Source organism: Morone saxatilis, unplaced genomic scaffold (assembly GCF_004916995.1).
Source record: "Morone saxatilis isolate NCDOM2014 unplaced genomic scaffold, NCSU_SB_2.0 Contig8, whole genome shotgun sequence".
Lineage (NCBI taxonomy): Eukaryota > Metazoa > Chordata > Actinopteri > Moronidae > Morone > Morone saxatilis.
The window spans coordinates 3,868,273-3,877,184 of NW_023340257.1; the positions used below are offsets into that span (position 1 = coordinate 3,868,273).

General features: G+C 44.9%; 2 protein-coding genes across 2 annotated transcripts in view; one reads left to right on the plus strand and one right to left on the minus strand.

Moving 5' to 3' along the window:
* The window catches only part of gemin4 (gem (nuclear organelle) associated protein 4), a 6,981-nt gene extending 1,538 nt beyond the window's left edge, over positions 1–5,443 (minus strand). Inside the window, exons 1-4 of the mRNA XM_035679600.1 lie at positions 5,071–5,443; positions 2,312–4,375; positions 1,650–1,806; positions 1,266–1,536 (exon numbers count right to left, since the gene is read on the minus strand). Of these exons, the coding sequence (XP_035535493.1) occupies positions 1,266–1,536; positions 1,650–1,806; positions 2,312–4,375; positions 5,071–5,083 (2,505 nt within the window). The 5' untranslated portion in view covers positions 5,084–5,443. The remainder of the gene's footprint in view (positions 1–1,265; positions 1,537–1,649; positions 1,807–2,311; positions 4,376–5,070) is intronic.
* Positions 5,444–5,634: 191 nt separating this feature from the next.
* dhrs13b.2 (dehydrogenase/reductase (SDR family) member 13b.2) overlaps positions 5,635–8,912 on the plus strand; it is a 4,914-nt gene continuing 1,636 nt past the window's right edge. Inside the window, exons 1-6 of the mRNA XM_035679601.1 lie at positions 5,635–5,812; positions 6,300–6,476; positions 6,558–6,833; positions 6,946–7,275; positions 8,079–8,426; positions 8,545–8,637. Of these exons, the coding sequence (XP_035535494.1) occupies positions 5,767–5,812; positions 6,300–6,476; positions 6,558–6,833; positions 6,946–7,275; positions 8,079–8,426; positions 8,545–8,637 (1,270 nt within the window). The 5' untranslated portion in view covers positions 5,635–5,766. The remainder of the gene's footprint in view (positions 5,813–6,299; positions 6,477–6,557; positions 6,834–6,945; positions 7,276–8,078; positions 8,427–8,544; positions 8,638–8,912) is intronic.

The window sequence follows — 8,912 nt, forward strand, 5'->3', positions numbered from 1 at the left end:
GATCTTTGACCTTATAGAGCAGGTCTAGACTCCTTTTATTTATAAATTATTTACAGAGACCCAACAGTTCCCACCATGAACAAGCACTTGGCAACGGTAGCATACATATTAGCAGGAATGGTTTAAATGCAGAGAGAAACAAAAACAAGGCTGTACTGAACTTGGCACACAGTCCTGCTGGCAGGTGGGCTGGTCTGGTCCAGCTCAAAGTTCACACAGCTTATCATCAACTATTTTAAGATTATTTTATTGCATTTCTGTAGAAACAGGGAACAGAGGACCTTGGCTAGACAAGATCATGGGTTTACAACGGCGCCACTGACAGATGTCACTTTGTTTTAAGAGTCCAGATTCAGACCTCCTGAAACAATGTACAGGTTGAAGAGCTTCAACAGATGATTATTTCTATTATTTATTAATGGTGGGGTTAGCGATTAATTCAGCAAATATCTCCTCAGAGTCTGCTGGTGTTTGTGCACAGCTCTGGCTCTGTAAATGGTAAAACAAACAAAGTGGATCAGACCGAGCCACACAACATTAACTTGTTATTCCAGCCAGGGTTTATGTGTCAGGTAATGTTAAATTACTTGCCCACTGACATTCAGCCTATTTCTAGTTTGTGAAGATATTAGCTATAGTAGCAAGAGTGTTATGAGTATTGCTGTCTGGAGCTGGTGTGTTGGCTCTTGGAAACTGTCATCCTCTTCACACAATTTTGTTGATTAACTAATTAATTATTTTGTCCATAAAAAGGCAACACAAAGACAGACTGCAGTCGGCCTCCAGGTTTAAACCCAGATCCTTCTTGCCGTGATCACAGACAATGATGCTAAAATACTGCCATTACTGCCTGTGTCCAGGGAGTAGAGTTCTAACAATTATTTAATTAATTGATTAGAGGTCAACTATTTTAATAAATCGATTATTCAATAATTAATCATTTTTTTTAAATAAAAAATTCTACGATTTCAGCTTCTCAAATGTGAATATCTTTCAGGACGTCACCTTTGCTCTTTAGGATCAACAACAACAACTAATCGATTAATCAAGGAAATGATAGACTCAAATAATCCTTCCAGCTCTACCCAGAGGAAGGGATGTGGGAAAACTTCCCAGCATGCACTGTGTCAAAGGACTTCATGCAATTAGTTATGTGTCTACGCATGGAGGATGATACCTTGATGTCTTTGTGCATTTTACTGCCCCTGAAAAGAAACTCACGATATCATCATATATCATATCATATAATCAAAAGGAGTTCTTACCTGCTCAGGTAGATTACACACGGTCAACAGAGACGAGGGCACCTCGTTTTTAAAATGGTCCCCCCAAACGGGCTTCAGGTGGAAACGAACGGTCCAGTCCAGTTCCTCCATCTTGTTGTAGAGCCAGAACAGAGCTCTGGACCAGCTGCTGGGGGCCGCCGCCACCTCTGCACCCACCACCTGTCCCAGCGTGGTCAGCACGGACAGCAGCAGCTCCTTGGTGTCCATTGACAAGTGGTAGACAGTGCCCTCTGCTGTCTGCTCCCAACACCTGGCAGAGATTTTGATGTGTTGAAAGTTACAGTTAAAGTTGTCACTATTATAGAATAATAAGACAGTATGTGGATCTGGATTGTAGGCCATAAAAACACTCATCATGCAAACCTGAGAGTCTGGCTGTGCAGCTGGGCCAGGATGTAGAGAAGGGGAAAGGGAGAGCAGTCCAACACCCAGTGAGGACATGAGTCTGGCTCCTGGACGTCCACAGACAAAGCGGTGTGGAGAAGTTGCAGACTCAGTTCTATATCAAAGGAGCTGTGACCTGGAGGGAATACAGAAAGGTGTGTTTGAACAAAAGTGACACCTGTAGGGAGGCTGTGTGTCTGCCGGATGTGTAAATACACAACTGTTTACCCTGATAATATGTCAATGTTGGCTGAAAAGACATCTGTAAATACTGCTTTAAATGTGATGGTGTCTGCCCACAGAATAATCACACTGTAACCTTGGACCAACCTCCAGGGGAACTACAGGCTGTGAGACGTGGTTGAAAGCTCTAAAAAGCTAATGAGTGGACTTTGAGTTAAAGATTATCTTTTCAAACCAATGCTGATACTTGTGGAGTGAAGCTGATGATAGTCATCATAAACATAGTAAGCTCTTTCACATCACAATATCTCATTCATTCTTCACAGAGGAAAATATCAGCATCATACTGGTCTTTCTGTCTGATTAACACTTTTTAAACAGTGACTATTGCTTAACCAACATTTGATCCTGAAAAGACGTATATTAGTTTTATAGCATGAATACCACAGGACACTCACCCACAGTGGAGAGGTTAGGCAGGACGAAGTTGTTCACAACCTCCTGAGGTGGCAGAAAGCTTTGCCTCCTTTCTTCTCCCTCAACTGTCATGACTGGCATCATCAGCAGACCCAGACACTTGAGGAACTGCTCCTTCTCATTGGCTGACAATGATTTGGTCTTGATTATCTCCTGCAGACACCTACAGAGTAGACCGCTACCATTCAAAGCATCCTTTTCTTCATCTCTACTTTCCTCCTCTTCTTCTTCATCATCACTTTGAGCTTCTTCTTTTATTTCCCTCTGTCCTCTGAGTCCAGGAAGCTGCTGCAGGATCTTAGCCATAAGAGAGAAAGCACCTTTATTGAAAACGGCTGAATGACAACAAGACCTGAGAGTGGCCTCGGGGTTCTGAAACGCAACTCTTGCGACCAAAGACACTGCTGTGTTCAGATTGCCCTGCGACGCTGCTGCCGACGCTCCACCCCCTCCTTGGATGATGCAATTGAAGGCCATGTTGAGCTCCTGATCAAAGCCGCCGGTCACAGCAGAGGGGACGGAACACCCGAAGAACCCCCTGCTGGACAGTCTCAGCATGGCAGCCAACGCTTTGTTCTTGTCTTCTAAGGACAGCGCAGAGAAAATGTCTGCGGTGACTTTCATCAGCTTCCTGCACTGGCTCACGCTCATGCTCTGGCTGTGGAGTTTACTCATGAGGGTGGAGGTCAGTTTGATGAGCGTGTCGCATTGCTGGAAGGCTACCCGGTTCTTTTCCAGGCAGTCCATCCACAGCTCGTCGCAGGCGGCCCAGCTCTTCTCGCCAGCAAATAACGCTGCAAAGTTCTGATAGTCATCCAGGCGGTGACTGATGATGATGGAGGTGACCCTCGCAGTCACCTCGGGGGTGCTCTCTATAGCAGGGAAAGCCAGTGACTCCAGTAAACCTCTCAGTATATTCTTCTCTGCCTCTTGATCGGCCATTTCAGTCACAGACACTTCTGCTTTCTGTAGAGCTGTGAGGACTCTCTGGACACTTTGCTCTAGTTTGAATGCGGAGTAGCTAGGACTGGTGCTGTCACAGGCCTTCAGGAGCCCACTGTTTTTCCAGAACTGAACAAGCTCTGTAATTATCTTCAAGGCTTCTCTAAGCGCCATCCTGCTGGGCTGAAACTGAGATGGTGCGTGAGAAGCAAGTAGATCTCTCTGTGCCTCACAAATAAGTTCAGGACTCAGTTTCTCTTCATTCTTTTCTCTGATGCTGACAACTTTAGACAGGATGTGCATCTTCTCTTTGGGTGAAAGTACGACTGCTTGGTCTATCAGGAAGGATGTGTAAAGAGCATCAAGAGAAATGGAGAGGGCCTGAAGGCAAAGGTCTGTTGTAGATATGTGATCTTTTATATCTTTAAGTGCATGAAGGAGAATGTGCAGGATATCTGTGGTTGGCGACGACGCTGGTAGATTTAATGGGTCTAGCTTTAACCTCTTTGCAGCCTGAGGGGACAGATTGGAAGACTTGGATGAGAGACGAGCAAATTGTGTAGCGAACATCGTCTCTATGCTATCCTCTCCTCCCGCTTTCTGCTCATCCCGGCCCTTCCACAGTTCCCACCACACCTCCAGAAAAAGTCGGACATCCTCCTCTCTGGTAGGGCTGCTGCTCACGTGTTGCACCAGCTTCTCGAGCTGAGTGCAGATCTGAGTTTGAGGAAGACACAAGAGGAAATTGGCAAATGTCTGAGCAGCTGCCATCGACTTCACCACTTCCAGCAGGACAACATGGTTGACCTCAGGGAGGCCGTTCTGGAGGGGGAAGAAAGGGTTCTCCCTCCAGCCCATCTCTACGTCGTCGCCAGTCTCCCTGCACAACAGCTTCAGCCACACAACACAAACTACTTTCTTCATCCAGCTGTCGGCCGCTGTAGTCGGGTGTGCACCGGGATCATGTTGTCCGCAGATTTCTCTGATCGCCTCCAGGACCGGATGTCCCACCCTGCTCCAGTCAGCTTTCTGAATGGACGACAGGGACGAGGGGAGACATAGTTTATCAGCCAGGAGGAAGGCACCCTGAATAACGGCTGAATCTGAAAGCACAAGAGAGCAGACGTCCACACTAAGCAAAGACAATATTTCATTCATTCAAAGAAACAGTACACAAGTACAGCAATACACTCCCAACTAACCAGTTCTACTTTATTAGCTACCACAGATAAGAGGTCAGGAGGAACTGCAACTAAAAAATATTCTTATCAATTCATTTGGCTAATGGTTTCATCTATAAAATGTCATATAATGGTGTAAATGTCCATTATAATTCCCCAGAGCCAGATATTTAATTTACCATCATATGACTAATAATATATTCCTGAAATAAGAACAGGAATTAAAGCATCCTCTGATATATGAAGTTGAAATCAGAGGGTTTTAATAGCCCATTAAACTTTCTGTCATCTTCATGGGTTTATTATAGTATCATCATTTAATAAATCAGAAATAAAAAATCTGCTTTCAAGTTTTTTATAATCTGCCAAAATGTTTGGTTTGGTTTTTCTTGTAATTGTTGCATTTTATTTCCACCACAGATAAATCTTGGAGCCCGGAAGAGAACAGTGTAAACTATTTAAGTATATATAAGTAATGTTTCGTATACACTGACATACTTTAGTCTCAGTTCTGAGATGCAGCATCGCCGATACTTAGATAACTTTAAGTGACTGTAGCGTCACATTTCCCATGTAATAAAGTGTCAGAACTCCATTACACAGAAACTGTCCTTTACCTTTGTCCATCATCAGTGTCACTGCTGCTGTGGAACAGCTAAACGCAGGAGAGATACTTCACTGAGAGCTGCTTTCAGTCCGGTTTTTATTCCCATTGGAGCTGATCCGCAGAGTGTAACAGTGTGTCCGTCCTCTCAATCACTAATATCACACAATGAACGCAACACGGCCTGTCACACACAGACAGCAGCACGTTAACCAGTTCATATGGAGCGCTTCCGCTGTTCCGCGTCAGAGTCCGACCACAAGAGGGACCCGCTGCTGTCTGTTCCGTCCCCACAGCGCCACCGCAGGGCGGAGTGAGTACTGCAGGCTGGACGGCGTAAAGACCTTAATGTTCACTCCGTCATCAACAGTCGCTTAGTGTCTGCAGCTGCGGTTGGAAAGTTTTGTGTTTCCTGGTTTTATGAGTAACGTGGCATTCACTAGTGTACAGCGAACATGTTGCATAGAAATAACTAATTTAACAGTATCTATAACACTCGTTGTATCTTTTACAATTTCGCGACATATATTGTACAGTCTATATTTAAAATGTTTGGTCAGTGATATATCATCTGCCTAACACGTGATGCGCGCGAGGGACGGGCCAAGCAAGTTTTTTTTCTCTTAAAATGAAAGTGAAAGTAAACCTGCAACTGAACAACTCAGTGGGGGTCTCCAGCTGCGAGGAGATATTTCACCGATAAACCACCATGGCTCTGATCCTAAAGATACTCATTTACTCGTACCTGTGTGCAGGTTAGTTACTGTCTGCAGCTGTGTTACCACCGTGGCCGTTTGGTCGGGTTCTGTGTCGGATTGAATTAACTCATAAGACATGAATGAAATGGCCACCACTTTACTGTAATGTACTATTGTATACTGCGATATACTCTACTATACTACACTATTCTATGTGCTGTAATATACTATACTACACTGTAATATTCCATACTAGACTTTAAATTACAGTATACTGCGATATACTGGACTATACTACAGTATTACTATAAATACTGTACTGTACTGAGCTGTACTATACTATACTACACTGTAATATACGATACTGTACTATACTAAAGTATTACTGTACTATAATATAATATAGTATACTTTGCTTTACTGTAACACACTAAACTATACTACACTGTGCTGTAATATGTAATACTATAATGCACTGTAACTATACTACAGTATACCATGCTATATGTTAGCTGACTGTGCTGTTTGATGCTGTGTGTCTCAGGTGTGCAGTGTGTCCATCAGATGCCATGGCTGCCCTGTAAGTTCACTGATGAACATGTGTTTTCCAATAAAGAGGGTCACACTGAGACTGAGCTCATCCACAGAGAGGCCATGCTGCAGTTTGGTCAAAAAGGAGACGCTCCTGTTAACCCACAAGCCATTACTTTCCTAGTCACCGGTAAGACCTGTAGCCTGGAGGAGTAACAGACTGAACGCTGTTGTATCCTATGGTGTTCTATTGTATTCTGTTCTGTTCTAGGATCTAAGTTGGACCTGCGGCGGTACGTCGAGGGAGTGGAAGCAGAGCATCTGGAGTGTGAGCTGCGCAGGTACAGTACAGAAGGCATTCATGTCCGCTGGCCGGTCCAGGGCCCCAGTGAGTACAACCGCTGGTTCAGCTGCACCCTCAAACACAGCAAGGGCCTGTCCACTGTCATCGGGTTCCTCAGACACCCATCTGACCAACCCCCCTCAGGGCAGCAGGACTACCGGAGCTGGTCTGCTATCGCGGACAGAGAGATACTCACCACATCAGGTAACTCTCACCACAGTCTGTATTAATATCAGTCCCATATCTGAGTTTAATCCCAGTCTGTGTTCATGTCTATTAACCAAAATGTATCTCTGTCTTGCCACTGTTTCTATAGTTGTCATGGTCATGAAAACACAATCTCCATCGGTGAAAGCAGGCCTGGGGTCCCAACAAAAGCTCCACTGCCAGTTTGCTATTGACCACAAAGGGCCCAACATGACTGTGGAGTGGTACTGGCAGTATCGTGGAGAAAGAAACAGACTCTTCAGCCATACCAGCCGCTCAGGGCAGACCCACGGGACCGGTGTTGGGCTGAAGAGCCTCGCCGGCGGAGACGCTTCCTATACCCTCCCCTTCACCAAAATGAGCAGTGAAGGGACTTACATTTGTTCGGTGTCAGTGATGCCTTTGTTCTCCAGTCTGGACATAACTCTGCAAATCGAAGGTGAGGAAGTGTCAGAGAGAGGATAGTAGTATTAAATGTCAGGGCTTGTTTTAACAGGAGTCTCCAGAATCACTGGCCCGGCCAGGAAATAGTCTGGTACACAACCCTTAAACCACAACTTGTCATTTTCACACTTTGTTTTTTTGTACAAACACAAGATATAACGTGGGGCAGATGTTGCCATCTTGTGACAGAGCCAGCCTGGCTGTTCCTCTCGTTATTTTGTGCTAAACTAAGCCAAACAGTCTCCAGCTTTATTTTGAACATATGGACATAAGTGCTATCAGTCTTCTCATCTACCTCTAGAGGCAAGACTGAATAAGTGTTTTTCCTAAAACTATTCCCTTAATAGTGTTTAGCTGTAGTTCAATCAACATTTAAAAAGACAAAGACAAATTTGCTGCTTCATCGAGGCCACACTCCTTGGCTGCTTTCCACTTGTGTGCAGAATTAATTCAAAAACACATAATACTATCAAAATACTGCAAAATTCTGACTGAAAATCCTATGAAATGGGCAAAATGTAATTTAAAATAAATGAAGTCTTTCCTGTAATATTTTGTTTCAATATCATCCTGCTACGTAGTCACATTTATGCACACAGCGTGTGCATATATCCATGATTGGTTACGAGCTTAACTGTAATGGCAAGATGTGATACTAATTGCTCTAAATAATGTCAGAAAGTAGTGAATACTTTTTTGTGTGTGTGACCAGCAGACAACAGAAGTGACTCTCTGTTATAAAGATCACTGAGGTTGGCAGCTGGAGTCAAACTCATGAAAGTTTTGCTGTTTCCTCAGAGGCTCCCCGTGTCTCCCTCAACATTGGACCCACTCTCTCACTGCAGGAGGGCGGAGAGCAGAAGGTTGTCTGTGATGCGGAGGGTTACTACCCTCTGGATGTGAACATAGTTTGGCATGTGCAGGACCCAGCGTTAGCAGGCCAGAGGGTGGGCGCTCCGCTCCCGAAGGTGCTCGATAACATCCTGTTGTCCAGCCACAGACACAACCAGGACAAGACCTACTCGCTGTCCGCTTTCTTCTACCTCCAGGCTTCGCTCAGGAACTCAGGCAAACAGTTTACATGCAGCGTCTCCCATAAGTCTCTGAGAGTGCCCATCAGGAAGAGCTTCATCCTCACTGTTGAAGGTGAGAAGAGGCCACGCTGTTTGCACTGCAGTACTGCAAGCTACCACACAGTGGCAGCAGAGGAACACATCTGACACCTACTGTAACCTCACACTTGTTGTCTGTTTTCTCTCCCTAGAGCCGAGCAGCTGGATGTTTACCCTCACTGTTGGCTTCATTGTGCTCGTGCTGCTAGTCATCCTGTATGTGATGCTGTCCTTCCTGAACCAAGGTGAGTGTGGAGACCCTCACAGAGACAGGCTGATAAACATATATGTGAACATGAGGATCCTGGAGTGTGAGGAGTCCTAGCTTCTGTCATGATGGGTGGAGGTAGAGTTGGTCATTAGGTAATAGGAAGGTTGGCAGTTCAATCCCCAACTCCTCCTGCTGCATTTCAAAGTGTCCTTGAGCAAGATACTGCCAAAAAAGCTCCTCAAATTGGTGATGTGTGAATGGGATTAGTTTCTGCTTCTGATGAGCAGCTGGCACTGCCATCAGTGTGTG